General features: G+C 44.7%; 1 protein-coding gene across 1 annotated transcript in view; it reads left to right on the plus strand.

Annotated features, from left to right (window-relative positions):
* Nucleotides 1–16142, plus strand: part of LOC126124802 (solute carrier organic anion transporter family member 74D-like) — a 241642-nt gene that overhangs the window by 206330 nt on the left and 19170 nt on the right. The window contains exons 9-10 of the mRNA XM_049915128.1: nucleotides 2712–2910; nucleotides 12174–12321. Coding sequence (XP_049771085.1) covers nucleotides 2712–2910; nucleotides 12174–12321 — 347 coding nt within the window. The remainder of the gene's footprint in view (nucleotides 1–2711; nucleotides 2911–12173; nucleotides 12322–16142) is intronic.

The raw sequence follows: 16142 nt of genomic DNA on the forward strand, positions 1-16142 counted from the left end.
CCAGATCCGCTCTAATTGTGCATAATGTTCTGACATGGCGCCTTGTCATCCATAAACATTTCTTCGTGGTTTGGTAAAGTGAAGTTCATGAATGGCTGTAAATGGTTTCTAAGTAGCCGAACATAACCATTTCCAGTCAATGATCGGTTGAGTTGCACCAGAGGATCCAGTCTATTCGATATCAACAAAGCCCACGCATCGGGACTCATCGGACCAGGCCGTGATTTTCCAGGCGTCTAGGGTCCAACCGATATGGTAAAGAGCCGAGGAGATCCACTGCAGGCGATGTCGTGCTGTTAGCAAAGGCACTCGTCTCGGTCATCTGCTGCCGCAGCCCATTACCTCCAAATTTCGCCGCACTGCCCTAACGGATACGTTTGTTGTACAACTCACTCTGTTTCGCGCAGTGTTCCTTTCCTGTTCGCACTGGCAACTCCACGCAATCGCCGCGGCTCTCGGTCGTTAAGGGGGATAGCAACTGAAAGGGGCCGAGTTGGAGCAGGAGAGGCATCACAGGACATTTTAATTTCCACTGCCTATACTTTTACAAATAAATTAATAAAACTTTGTCAGCATGACCAGGAAGCATTCAGGATTCACACTCACTGCAGTGGAAGTTCGAAAACATAACAGAATAAATTTTTTTACGTGTGAAATTTCATCATTTTTTTCACTTGCTAATGGCCGTATTTGTTGCTATAGGTACGCTTTTCTTCATAAGTTAGAGAGATTCTTCGATGAATTTTGCGCATCACACATACCATACTCACAGGTGTATGAAACTCTAGAATTTATTTAATTTATGAAAAAACGAATGAACTGTTATATTTTAAACTTCATGTTTAGGAAAAACACAAATTTTATAGTTAATTACCTCAATTTTTTCCACAGTTTGTAATAGATTTCGAAAATTGTAGAGCTTCATACACCTTTAAGTATGGTTTGTATGCTGTGCACAATGCATCGAAGAATCTCTCTTACTTATGAAGAAAAGTGGACCTATAGCAACAAATACTGCCATTAGTAAGTGAAAAAATGACGAAATTTCACATGTAAAAAAAATTATTTCGTTATGTTTTCGAACTTCCACTGCTATGAGTGTGGATTCTGAATCCTTCCTGGTCATGCTGGCAAAGTTTTACGAATTGTTTTGTAAAAGTATAGACAGTGGAAATTAAAATGTCCTGTGGTACCTCTCCTGCTCCAAGTCGGTCCGTTTGACGTCCTACCCCCCTAAGTGAAGGCCGCCGGCCACTGCGTTGTCCCGTTGTCCGTTGTGAGAGGTAACGCCTGAAATTTGGTATTCGACACACGCACACTGTGGACACTGTGATCGTGGAATACTGAAATCCCTGAAGATTTCGGAAATGGAATATCCCGTCTAGCTGCGACCACCATTCCGCGTTCGAAGTTTGTTAATTTCCGTCTGCGGCCATAATAGCGGCGGAGACCTTTTCACATGAATCGCCTGAGTACAAATGACAGCTCCGCTCTTTTTCTTTTTTCTTTTTTTTTTTATTGATTTTCAATTCCCCCCGAAGGGGGCGGGCTGGCAGCAGCTTACTACGCTGCTCCACAGCCTACAGCCTTTTTTTTAAAAAAAAAGGAAGAAGAAAGAAACAAGGAAAAACAGGCGATAAAATGGTGATTTAAAGTGTAAAATGGCGTAAAAATGCGGAAAGTTAAAACAGAAAGCAAAGGGGTTGGCAATTTTGATAAAATACACAGGAATCAGACAAGTAACATAGTAGACACACAATTAAAAAACATGGCGACAGTCTGGTTTCTGTTCGCAAGAGATAAAAAAATCACACCCAGCGACATATGATGGCTGTTCGCTACACTTCCCAAATGACACAACACGGAACACTCACTGGAAAAACACACACTGTAAAACACTGCACGAAAATGGCGGCACAAATATGGCACTCCCGATCCAAAGGCAGATGGGGGGGGGACCTGGAGGAGGGGGAAAAACAAGGAGGGAGGAGAGGAAAAAAACGAAAAGGGGGGGAACCAAGGAGGGAGAGGACTAATAAAGGGGGAGAAGGGCAGACGCGAGAGGGAATGAAAGGAGGCAGAGGAGGGAAATGTAAAAGGACTCGGGGGAGAGAAAGGGGCAAAGAGAGGGGAGGTGGGGAAGAAAGAGGATGGAAGGGGGGAGAGGGAGCCTGGGAGAAGGACAGAGGAAAGGAGGGGGAGTGAGGATCAGAGTTGATAGGAGGGATAAATGGAGGGAGAGAGGGCATCATCCGGGAGGGGGAGTTGATGGAAGGCGCCTTGGGAAAGGAGATGTAGGGTGTAGAGATGGAGGGTAGGGGGGACACAACGGCGAAGACGTGGAAGGGGGCGGGGATCGGAGAGGAGAGGAGCAACCAGGGGGTGAGGGGGTTCAAGACGGCGGGAGGTGTAGAGGATGCGGATATGTTCGAGGAATAGGAGCAGATGGGGGAAAGGAATGAGATCATAGAGGATCCGCGTGGGGGACGGGAGGCGTATACGGAAGGCGAGGCGGAGTGCATGACGCTCAAGGATCTGGAGGGACTTATAGAATTTGGGGGGGGGGGGGGGCAGATATCCAGGCAGGACTGGCATAACATAGGATGGGACGCACTGCCTTTTTATACCTTGTGTACGCGATACTGGAGCCATCTGCATATCGCTATCCCATCACATGAGTGTGTAACGTGAGTGTTGGTGGCCTTCCGCAGGCTCTGTGGGTCTGGGCTTCACGGCTGCGGGCCTGGTGCTGTCTTCGGTGTACATCTCGCGGGCCAAGCCGTCTGCGCGCGCGCTGGCCGCCTGGAACGTCGCCGTCGAGCTGCTGGACGTGGCCGTCCACCTGGCCAAGCCGTTCCTCGGCTGCCCCAGCGACGACCTGCGAGGCGCCTGGGACCCCGCACACCACTCGTGAGTCAGCCGCCACCTGCTGCTAAAGGACACACTACACTCTCAACTTGTCACGCTGTAAAAGAATCTTTGCAAGAGTTGTATTTAATCACTGATGAGTAGTTTTGGGTATCTTGTCCATTACCAAATCCCATGTTGAATTGCTATAATAACAATTATAAAAGGTGGCAATTTTATTTACGCACTGTCTTTTAAATAGATATGATGGTATCTGATACTCAAGTACTAATGCAAAGAAACGTAATGATGCTAAAATGCTTGAAATTCTTGCTAAGATTTAATCTTTAAAATTTAATAATTCTCTTCCTGTTAATATTTAATTAATTAACTTACGTCTTTCAGACTTCGTAACGCTGACGGCGTTAAAATTTAAAGTTGTTCAGTCCATGTTTTGTTTTCTTTCAATTGTTGCGAGCCAGCGATGGTGCAATGCTGTTCGCTTTCAAGTCTACACATTTATAAAAATCAGGTCCAGGAAACACTTTTGTGATCACGGTTGCGATTTAGACGGTGTTCGCGTAATTATACTGATTAAGAGTTATCGTTTCCGAAAGATGCAGGTTCGATTAAAGCTTTGTGCACTTTTGCGCGTGTAATGAAAATATTCCTAACACGTCGCGTAATAAAAAATAACATGAGGATCACAACCGTCGTTAAACGAAGAAAATATATGATGACATAAATGTTCTTCGCTGTTATTCAGGACAGGTTTAGATTAAACACCGCAGTTTTCAGTCTTTAGAAATCACAAGACGATACACTTTAGAGATATTTGTTTTGAATAACTTGTATTTACCTTTTCTTATACAATATGGTGATTGTCCGCAAGGATTATCTCTCTCTCTCCTTTTTATAGCCTTTATACATTCACATTACATACATCGATAAAGAAACTTTTCTTTCTCTAACGACCAGTACGAGAACAAAAACCGCCCGGACAAAATGTCTTACATAGAATCTGTTGTCACTTAACAACCATATATAGTTTCGTAGTACAAACAATGCTAGTTTATTCCGTGCACTAGAAAGTATTTGAGTCACTGAGCACAAAAATTAAAATAATTAAATTATAATTACATTTTTAATATCGTCAATTCTTCTTTATATCATGAAAATAAGGTTTGACATCGTCGTAATATTATTTTTCATCGTTAAGTAGCACTATAATGTACATAAGTTTTCCGTTACAGCCAGACGTGCATTAAATGTTTTGCCGCCGGTAATGCTCGTCTGGTTGTAACGTAAGACTTACGTTTGGAGCGTAAGTTCGTAGCGTTTTACCATAAGTTTAGTAAACACCACAGATACGAAATGGCTCTGAGCACTATGGGACTTAACTTCTGAGGTCATCAGTCCCCTAGAACTTAGAACTACTTAAACCTAACTAACCTAAGGACATGACACACATCCATACCCGAGGCAGGATTCGAACCTGCTACCGTAGTGGTCGCGCGGTTCCAGACTGTAGAGCCTAGAACCGCTCGGCAAGCCCGGTCGGCACCACATATACACATAACAGAGGCTTTAGCCAGCAATAATATACTATCCTTTATTATTTACAAAGTCTGCCAGCGCTATGGTAACTATTCGAGTCCATGGCTGTAAAAATCACATGGTTTTGATGCGAAGAACTCGTAGATCCACGTTCGGAGCCCATTTTCATCCGGAAAACAAGTTCTTGAACATTGTTCAATTGAGAACTGAAAAGCTGAAAGTCCGAGGTCGCAATGTCAGGTGAATAACGTGGTTATCGAATGACTTCCCAGCCTATCTCCTGTGTAGTGTTTTTCGTCAGTCCAGCCGAATAAGAGGCGGCCTTATCGTGGAGTAGCATCACTTCAGGGAGCCTTCCTGTCCGTTGGTCTTGGCTTGCGTGTACAAGACGTCTCAGTTGTTGACAGTGAATGTCAGTAAGGAGGCAATTCGTAGTACATCATAGCGACGCTGTACCACCAGACGCATAAAATTATCTTTTACGCATGCGTGCAGGTTTCTGCTTTGTTTGGACAAAATAATTCCTTTCTTTTCCTTATTTGGCATACGGACATCAGTTCTCGTCACCAATAACTATACAGGATAGAAATGGTCTGCTTTGTTCACCAGACTATTTATGACGACCAAGCAGAGATGCACATATTGGCCCCGCTGATTTTCGTGGTTTTAGCTTAGAGCAGGGCTTCCCAACCTTTTCAGCTGGTGGACCCTTTCTTCAGTCGAAAATCCATGGCGTACCCCTAGTCAGTCAAGAGCACAGTAAATTTCAGAGCGAAACCCATGCGAACTGAAAGCTTCTTAATGCAAATGCCCCCCCCCCCCCCCCCGAAGTATCAATAGCCTTTGGTTTAGAGATGAATGAAAACAACTTGAAATTAACGATCCAATTTGAATTCCCACTGTATCCAGACACTTACTAGTGGATTTACTCCCTTTGTTCAACACACTATACCCTGATTAAAATTACTTGGTAACTGACATTTCACACGATGGAACTGCCTTCCTCCAAGAGCAATCACCGTCATGTCCAAACTGTTCGCTGTTGACAAGCTGACGCTTGTGGTCTGTTCACTTCCACTGTTTGGCTACTGTTGTGTAAGGAGCATGCATATTTTGTAACAGTCGTGTGTGTGTGTGTGTCTGTCTGTGTGTGTGTGTGTGTGTGCTTTTTCGTGAAATCCGAAGAAAAATGTGCAAATGTGTGTAAAGTCTATGGGAGTCAATAATCGACTTATTAGGTAGTGCACTGACAAAGAAAGTTTAACGTTTGATGATGCCTGGAACCGCATACGTGCCAGCGAGTGCTGTGATTGGTCGACAAAACTCGCTCCGCGTGTGCGTAAAAGGTTTCAGCGCATCTAGCGTCGTGAGCCGGCGCAAAAACGACCCACGTATTGTTGCGAAACAGTCGATCAGAGAAGCCGCATTCTCCGGCACTAAACTGTGTATGCGGTCTCACTTAGGAACCGCAAAGGCTGCTTGGGAATACGACCTGAAGTAAAAGTACACATGTTTTTCAGGTGAAAAAAATAGTTATAAATTTGATTTTCACATTGATATTTAATAACTTTACTCATTGTTTTAGACGATTTGGTGAAAGGTGGCCGCGGACCCCCTAGAAAGAGCCAGCGGACCCCTAAGGGGTCCGCGGACCACACGTTGGGAAGCCCTGGCTTAGAGAACGCGGTACCCATACACCCTATTTTTCAAACTTTCCCATTCCATGCAAATGTCGCACGGTGGTGGAATGACGACAGTTCATCGTATTTGCCAGTCTCTCTTACAATGACGTGGATCATTGTGGATTAATGCGTTTCAACGATCTTCATCAAAACCCGAATGTCTTCCTGAACGTGGAAAGTCACTAATGTCAAAACTTTCCGCCTTAAAATGAGAGAAATATTTTCTTCCCGTGCTCTATTCAATACTATTATCGCCATACACGGCGCAAGTGTTTATGGCTGCCTCCGCTGCTGTCACCCCTCGGCAGAACTCAAACAGGAGAATATGTAGGAAAGATTCCGATTTCTGTACTTGGCATTCCATTTCCTAGCGTCCACAGCTCCACTCGCTATCTTCAAATGAAAATGTGTAAACTCGAATAGCAACAGTGAGCTACAAATAGAAACTGACAATCGACAAATAAACCCATATGAACCGCAATACCAACAGGCAAAACAAAAACGCTAAGAAATTACGAACCAACCTAATATATGAATGATTTGATAATGGACGAGCCGGCCGAAAGTAGTCGCCAATGAACAAATAAAACTTCTAAGCAATGAAGACGGTTCCTTTAACAGTTCTTGTAATCATGTAAAAGTTGCTAACCTGTTCAACCCCAGCATACTGGAGACACAGAAAAGAACTATTTATGACATTCCGTCGTAAAGTTTTAAGTATTACCTCGGAAAAATAAGATGACTAAATTAATTTGTACAGCAGAGCCAAAACAAAATAGCGCAGCTCATTAATTATCCGTTTTCGCCAGTATCAGAAATGTTGCATCTCCGTTAGGACAGTCGGTAACACATCTTCAACCATCTGCCATGGCGTGACACAGGTGCAACATTTCTGCTGCTACCAGAATCGAAGTACCGCGCAGTACTCCAGTTTAGCAAGAGCTGTTCCATTTGGCTCCACTAGCGGAGCGTTACGTTACTTCGGTTGGGGGATTTCGAAGTGTGCATGGGCTGAAAGCGCACAAAATTTAATTACATAACTTCATATTCTCAAGATGATACATTTTGACTACCCGTATGATTATTATTTTCCTATTTGCAATTCATTTCAATACACAAAAGCTTCATATTCAGGCATATAGCAACACAATCGTCTTAGCAAGTGTATCGGGTCATCATGTGGAAGCTTCATCTGTTATAGCTACAGTGTGACTGTCCAGTCACTGTCTAACTGTTGCAGGTGGTGGTGGTGGTGTTGGTGGTGTTGGTGTTGGTGTTGGTGGTGGTTATGATGAAGGAGGAGATAAAGGTGGTGATGGTATGGCCATGATGATAATGGCGGTGACAGTGATGGTGATGATTGATGATGGTTGACAGAGATGATGATGATGATGATGACGATGGTGATGCATTTTGGTGACCCAATACACTTGAAAATCAATAATGTATGTAGGGTAATGACTCTGGGGCGCGTGCCCTGAGCGTTGTTTCTTTAGGAGCGCACTTTTGTCGCAGGCGAATTTATCATACGAACGAGAGTTATTGTTGATCGCAATAAAGAGTGAGCATGGTAGTCAGGAACGAAGACTAAACGAAAAATGGGGGATACTGATGGCGACAGAGGGGGGCAGTCACAAAGTAATTGTTCGCCGTAGTAAAAGTCACCCTGCTGAAGATGAAACCTTTGTGCTTTGAAGCCGATTGCAAATGTTCAAAAAATAATAAGTAAACCTTGCTGCATATGAAGTAATAACATAAGGGTAGTAAGTTATTTATCAGCTGACGTATCCATTTCTTCCAGCACTATGAAATCAGAAATGGTCCCAAGTTGTATTTCTATAGTTTACTTTACTTAGATAATAAGGTCATGAACCCTCTCTTACATCTCTACGTGGGAGTACGACAGTGCCTGATAGCTGAGCATGCAGAGGGCAGTGTTGACGATTCATTGTCCGTGCGTGCTGGTGCGGTAGCAATAGCTTTGTGGGTCCACGCTGGGTAGACTGACGCGTGTCCTGTTAATGTTCAGTATGGATTTAGCTTTGTAGGGTCGTAATAGCCTGCTAACATCACACATCACATTGCGTAAGAGTAAGACATCGCACAGAGAAACAAAGGACGTAACAAGCACAAATCACGACTGATCAGGTACAGGCCACAGTTGTCGCCCGACACTGACTCCTGCCACCAGCGCTTGAGGTAACTGAGGGATATGACGCTGATGAACGGGACAGAAACCTCGGTCAAACTCATTCTCTGACTGTTTATTGCTAGCTGTCAGCCACGTTGCTACTCTGACGCAGGTATAACCAAACACAGTTTAAAAATTTTGACATTGCATTGAGTTGGTTGGCTTGTTTGGGGGAGGAGACCAGACAGCGAGGTCACCGGTCTCATTGGATTAGGGAAGGATGGGGAAGGGAGTCGGCCGTGCCCTTTCAAAGGAATCATCCCGTCATTTGCCTGGAGGGATTTAGGGAAACCACGAAAAACCTAAATCAGGAAGATCGGACGCGGGATTGAACCGTCTTCCTCCCCATTGCATTGAAACAGAGCAATAAGTATAAACAATAATTATGCCTGAAATGCATAGAATTTCAGACAGCATTAAACTCTGTTTCAGTTAAGTACATAGTGACACTCCTTGAGAAATAACGCACTGTATGCCACCTGGGGGATAGTAAATGTATTGATAATGGTTTCACCGTCGTCCGCCAACAGATAGCTTAATAGCATAGCTACCAGGGCGCTGTATGTGCCTATCCTTTAATAGGGAACGCTCACAGCCGGGAGACTGAGTGTGGTGCTGACGTGTGAAGTAAGCAGAAACCGATGCCACGGAGACTCACTCGTGCTTCTTACATCCGAATGAGCGATTTTGATAGGGGTCGAATCTTAGGTCATCAGTCCCCTAGAACTTAGAACTACTTAAACCTAACTAACCTAAGGACATCACACACATCCATGCCCGAGGCAGGATTCGAACCTGCGACCGTAGCAGTCCCGCGGTTGCGGGACGGTACTTCCTGAGAATTGCCACACACGCCCGATGTGCTGCGTCAGTTGCGCAACGGTGCAAGTATTAACAGTTAGTGAAGAACCTCACACCCGTAGATGAGGTTCTGGACGTCCATCCAGCACAGACGCTTACGAGGATCGTCGTATTTGTAGGGCAGCGGCGGCAGATCGTACAGCTACTACAGCGCAGATAAGAGGGCTTGTGAGCCTAGACGTGTCAACACGAAGTGTAGGGAACCGATTATTAGCAGTGGGACTTCGGGCACACACAGCTGTAGCCTGTCTTCCAGTCACGCCACAGCATCGACGTGCACGGCTCAACTGGTGCCGTCAGCGAATCACGTGGAAGATAGAGCGGCGGGCCGTCGTCTTCAGCGAAGAAAGCAGATTCTGTACGCGCGCAGGTGACGGTCTTTCGCGCGTACGATGCAGAGCTGGTGAGAACTGTTTCGTAGAGTGGATTCGTCTAAGACACACTGACCCCATCCCAGTCCTCATGGTGTGGGGGTGCGATAAGCTACAACTCTCGTTATGGGCTCTGAGCACTATGGGACTTAACATCTGAGGTCATCAGTCCCCTAGAACTTAGAACTGCTTAAACCTAACTAACCTAAGGACATCACACACAACCATGCCCAAGGCAGGATTCGAACCTGCGACAGTAGCAGTCGCGCGGTACCAGACTGTAGCGCCTAGAACCGCTCGGCCACTCCAGCCGGCAACTCTCTTTATCCTTTGGTGATTCTGGAGGGGACGCTAAGCAGCGTTTGGTACGCGCAGAATGTTGTTAGACCCTTTCTTTCGCCGCTCTTGCAAAGAAGATGACGTGTTGTTCCAACAGCATAATTCTCGCCCACGCACCACCCGTGAAACAACGTGCTCTACAAGACGCGCAGCAACTTCCCTGGCCAGTACCATCTCCGGACTTCTCCCAGTCGAGCACGTGTTGGATATGATGGGATGAGATGCATCTCTTGCAACTCGTCATTCAACAACTCTTCCAGAACTGCATGAACAGGACAAGCACGCCTGGCATAACTTACCCCAAGACAGAATTTGCCATCTGTACGATCGACTGGATGCCGGAGTCACTGCCTGCATTGCAGCCCGTGGACGCTAAACCACGTGTTTCAGCGTTGGTGGATACCTGTTCGCTCATAACCGCTTGTGCAATTGATCTGTAAATGCAAACATTTCATTTACTTCATATGCACTGTTGCAATGACGCTGTCGTTTATCGACTAATAAAGTCATCAGAAGATTAAACCAAACAGCAAAACGATTTAGAAAAGATATCTGAATGGTGCGAAAAGTGGCAGTTGGCCCTAAACAACGAAAATTGTGAGATCAATCACATGAGTGTTAAAAGGAACTCGTTAAACTTAGGTTACGTCATAAATCAGTCTAATCTAAAAGCCATAAATTCAACTAAATACCTAGGTATTACAATTACGAACAACTTAAATTGGAAGGAACACGTAGAAAATGTTGTGGGGAAGGCTAACCAAAGACTGCGTTTTATTGGCAGGACACTTAGAAAATGTAACAGACCTACTAAGGAGACTGCCTACACAACGCTTGTCCGTCCTCTTTTAGAATACTTCTGCGCGGTGTGGGATCCTTACCAAATAGGACTGACGGAGTACATCGAAAAAGTTCAAAGAAAGGCAGCACGTTTTGTGTTATCGCGAAATATGGGAGGGAGTGTCACAGAAATGATACAGGATTTGTGCTGGACATCATTAAAGGAAAGGCGTTTTTCGTTGCGACGGAATCTTCTCACGAAATTCCAAACACCAACTTTCTTCTACAGATGCGAAAATATTTTGTTGACACCGACCTACATAGAGCGGAACGATCACTACGATAAAATAAGGGAAATCAGAGCTCGTACGGAAAGATATAAGTGTTCATTCATTCTGCTCGCTATACGAGATTGGAATAATAGAGAATTGTGAAGGTGGTTCGATGAACACTCTGCCAGGCACTTAAATGTGATTTGCAGAGTATCGATGTAGATTTAGATGTAGAACTGGAACCCTGAAAAGGGTGTACTAATATTTTCCGGCAGTATATGCGGTACATTAAAGAATAAATACATATCTCAACATCACATAGCCGGCCGTAGTGGCCTAGCGGTTCCAGGCGCTTCAATCTGGAACCGCGCGACCGCTACGGTTGCAGGTTCGAATCCAGCCTCGGTCATGGATGTGTGCGATGTCCTTAGGTTGGTTAGGTTTAAGTAGTTCTAAGTTCTAGGGGACTGATGACCTCAGAGCCATTTTTTTTTTCAACGTTACATTTTTCATTAGAGCATCGGAACAGTGAGAAAAGCAGAAACAAAGGAAAGTCAGGCAAAAAAACTGGTAAAAAAGGTACATTTGTTAATGGAAACACTGTCATGTCTGCCTCCAGTGCTGAGACACTTGAGCATCTAATGAAAGATTTTAATGGAGAAAATATAAATGTAATCCACGTCAAGTGGTGCGAACGCTGTTTTCGTTCCTACTCACTGCCTATAGTCCAGCCTTAGAGACGTGCTGGTAGATGAATCTCCTTATCACAGGAAGCGTAACATGATTTTCTTACCAAAAAAACAACATTCAGGTGCGATTCACGAATAATATACGCGCTGCATAATTTTTCCTCATATACAAAATACAGATGGCGTCTTGTCTACCTGTTTCTTGTGGTTCTGTAAAAATGCTGAGCAGCTGCATATCTAAGCAATTAGTACACCACTTTCCAATCTGACATTTGTAGCTTGCTGCCTTCTTGTTGTTGCGCTTTTAATGGCTAGTAGTGTACTTTAAGAAAGGTATTGTGCGGCCTACTCGGCAGTTACTTCTATAACCGCACAGGTACATTCTCTAATTATTACATAGGTTGTCAGTAGAGTGCTCGTTGCTTGTTTAAAAACAAAAACTGAAAACAATCGATAGCCAGCAACTGATGATTGAAGCGAGCGTTAGGTCACCTTCAACAACAGTTGCACGTGCTTACACGGTCACTCTTCAACGCATAAACGTTTCCTTGTTAAGTTCCAGCTACGTTTGCGTTGCTTGCCAGGTGGAACATGACGTCGGAGTGCAACGCGGGCTGCCTGTGCGGGCCCCACGTCAAGTACGCCCCCGTGTGCTCCGCGGACGGCGCCGCCACCTTCTTCTCCGCCTGCCACGCCGGCTGCCAGGACAGCGCCATCCTCAACGGCACGCTGGTGAGCACCGCCCGCCAAAGCGAACTGCTTACCCGCCCGGGGTGGCAGCACTGTCGTGTCAAGCAGGCAGGAGGGGTAGCTATGGCGTACATTCTACGACTTGACCTTGGCCTTGTGAAGCTCAAGCAGGAACAATTTTTTGGAAGTTATTCGCATTGCGATCGAAAAACCTTTTGTTTACCTTGTGCAGCAAATCAGTAACGAGTACAAAACGAATCCCCAGCAGGAAAGCAAGGAGCTTTGTAAGAGTCATCTGAAAATGGATTTGTAATAAATCTGTAATGGTTTGATTCAAACAAACTTTCATCAACCATTGCAGCGGTGTACCGTAGGTCTCTAGAAGAGCGTAGCGTTCCAAAGGATTAGAAAAGGGCACAGGTCATCCCCGTTTTCAAGAAGGGACGTCAAACAGATGTGCAGAACTATAGACCTATATCTCTAACGTCGATCAGTTGTAGAATTTTGGAACACGTATTTTGTTCGAGTATAATGACTTTTCTGGAGACTAGAAATCTACTCTGTAGGAATCAGCATGGGTTTCGAAAAAGACGGTCATGTGAAACCCAGCTCGCGCTATTCGTCCACGAGACTCAGAGGGCCATAGACACGGGTTCACAGGTAGATGCCGTGTTTCTTGGCTTCCGCAAGGCGTTCGATACAGTTCCCCACAGTCGTTTAATGAACAAAGTAAGAGCATATGGACTATCAAACCAATTGTGTGATTGGATTGAGGAGTTCCTAGATAACAGGACGCAGCATGTCATTCTCAATGGAGAGAAGTCTTCCGAAGTAAGAGTGATTTCAGGTGTGCCGCAGGGGAGTGTCATAGGACCGTTGCTATTCACAATATACATAAATGACCTGGTGGATGACATCGGAAGTTCACTGAGGCTTTTTGCAGATGATGCTGTGGTGTATCGTGAGGTTGTAAGAATGGAAAATTGTACTGAAATGCAGGAGGATCTGCAGCGAATTGACGCATGGTGCAGGGAATGGCAATTGAATCTCAATGTAGACAAGTGTAATGTGCTGCGAATACACAGAAAGATAGATCCTTTATCATTTAGCTACAAAATAGCAGGTCAGCAACTGGAAGCAGTTAATTCCATAAATTATCTGGGAGTACGCATTAGGAGTGATTTAAAATGGAATGATCATATAATGTTGATCGCCGGTAAAGCAGATGCCAGACTGAGATTCATTGGAAGAATCCTAAGGAAATGCAATCCGAAAACAAAGGAAGTAGGTTACAGTACGCTTGTTCGCCCACTGCTTGAATACTGCTCAGCAGTGTGGGATCCGTACCAGATAGGGTTGATAGAAGATTTAGAGAAGATCCAACGGAGAGCAGCGCGCTTCGTTACAGGATCATTTAGTAATCGCGAAAGCGTTACGGAGATGATAGATAAACTCCAGTGGAAGACTCTGCAGGAGAGACGCTCAGTAGCTCGGTACGGGCTTTTGTCAAAGTTTCGAGAACATACCTTCACCGAAGAGTCAAGCAGTATATTGCTCCCTCCTACGTATATCTCGCGAAGAGACCATGAGGATAAAATCAGAGAGATTAGAGCCCACACAGAGGCCTACCGACAATCCTTCTTTCCACGAACAATACGAGACTGAAATAGAAGGGAGAACCGATAGAGGTACTCAAGGTACCCTCCGCCACACACCGTCAGGTGGCTTGCGGAGTATGGATGTAGATGTAAATGTAGAACCATACTTGTGGCTGGCCGCTGTTCAGATTACGAAACTTATAAAAGTGCTCATCACTTTTAGTTAGTAACGCCGAGGTCCTGGGTTTATCTCCCAGGGACAACTTCATTTTTGATTGAAGTTAAAATATTCTGCGTTTTTAAGCCGCGTCGTATTTCTACTAAAATTATCGACGTTTCGACCCTTCTGTTGGGATATTCCTCGGATCTTATGGTGTCCACTACTGCTAGAACACTCCAGCGGTAGTGGAAACCGTAAGATCCTGAGGAAGATCCCAGCAGAGGGGTCGAAACGTCGATCATTTTAGTAGAAATATGACGCGGCGTAATAACCCAGAAGATTTTAACTTCAGTGACAACGGCCTCAAAAGCCTGCAGAATTACGTAACTTCATTTTTTTCTGGTGGAAAGGTCTGGAAGGAGGTTCATTCACCTTCGTGAGATCAACCAAGCTGGTCACTGAAGAGCAAATCCCCTAAGTAGAGTTTTACGTCGAAAGGCTTGCATCAGGCAAGGTAACCCACGACGATTATTTATTACCAGGAAAAGCATCAACCGAGATTATTTCTCTAGATTAGAAAGCGAGGTGCTTGACATATTACTACTAAGGATCGACGTTTTTGCAGGGTTTTAGACAAATTTTATAGGATGTAAGTCTAGGTGGTACAGTTGCAGTAGGCAGGGAACCTTTTTCGGCAAAACTTTGCCGGTGGCATGAAGAGGAGATTGCTAGTTTTCCTTAATTGATGCCAAAAGCTCGGCTTTCCTTGCCTCCACATATTTTTTTCTGTCTATTTATGAATGAAGTGACCACGAAACGAATCTTTGCATTCACAATGAAACTGTTGTTTGACAATATTTATCAGAGACTGTCACTTTGCAACAGTTATTCATGGTGTAGTGTGTATGAAAAATAAATGTACCACTGCCTCCTTTAAATCTCAGTTGAGGCAGGTTTCGATGCCGATGATGAGTTATCCAAGGAACACACCACCTTCTTCTGCAATTTGTCCCAGAGGTTCTTCACACCCCATCGACATGTCACTGGTTTAGCTCAGTAGTCTGCTATAGCTGCACCCATTTTGCACACACCTTGCGAAATAGTATCACATCATGCACAATGTGGTGCGAAGTTTCTTGACGTATTTACAATTTTTGTAATGAAATCTGTTATCAGACAGCGGTCGTCAGCATATCGATTTCGGTCACGGTAACCACCTTCAGATCTGCAGAAAGAGGAGAAAACCAAATACAGCTGATGAACGGTCTACATCTTATTAGCAATTTCTTTGATTCGTCAGTCTTCAGACTGGTCTGATGCATCCCGCCACGAATTCGTCTCCTGTGTCAAGCTTTTCTTCAGATTAGTACTTATAACTTACGACCTCAGTTACGAGGGTCGTCCACAAAGTAAGTTTCGTTTCTACATCTACATCTACATCTATACTCCGCGAGCCACCTTACGGTGTGTGGCGGAGGGTACTTATTGTACCACTATCTGATCCCCCCTTCCCTGTTCCATTCACGAATTGTGCGTGGGAAGAACGACTGCTTGTAAGTCTCCGTATTTGCTCTAATTTCTCGGATCTTTTCGTTGTGATCATTACGCGAGATATATGTGGGCGGTAGTAATATGTTGCCCATCTCTTCCCGGAATGTGCTCTCTCGTAATTTCGATAATAAACCTCTCCGTATTGCGTAACGCCTTTCTTGAAGTGTCCGCCACTGGAGCTTGTTCAGCATCTCCGTAACGCTCTCGCGCTGACTAAATGTCCCCATGACGAATCGCGCTGCTTTTCGCTGGATCATGTCTATCTCTTATATTAATCCAACCTGGTAAGGGTCCCATACTGATGAGCAATACTCAAGAATCGGACGAACAAGCGTTTTGTAAGCTACTTCTTTCGTCGATGAGTCACATTTTCTTAGAATTCTTCCTATGAATCTCAACCTGGCGCCTGCTTTTCCCACTATTTGTTTTATGTGATCATTCCACTTCAGATCGCTCCGGATAGTAACTCCTAAGTATTTTACGGTCGTTACCGCTTCCAATGATTTACCACCTATGGCATAATCGTACTGGAATGGATTTCTGCCCCTATGTAT

The sequence above is a fragment of the Schistocerca cancellata genome, chromosome 1 (genome assembly GCF_023864275.1).
Source record: "Schistocerca cancellata isolate TAMUIC-IGC-003103 chromosome 1, iqSchCanc2.1, whole genome shotgun sequence".
Taxonomy (NCBI): Eukaryota; Metazoa; Arthropoda; class Insecta; order Orthoptera; family Acrididae; genus Schistocerca; species Schistocerca cancellata.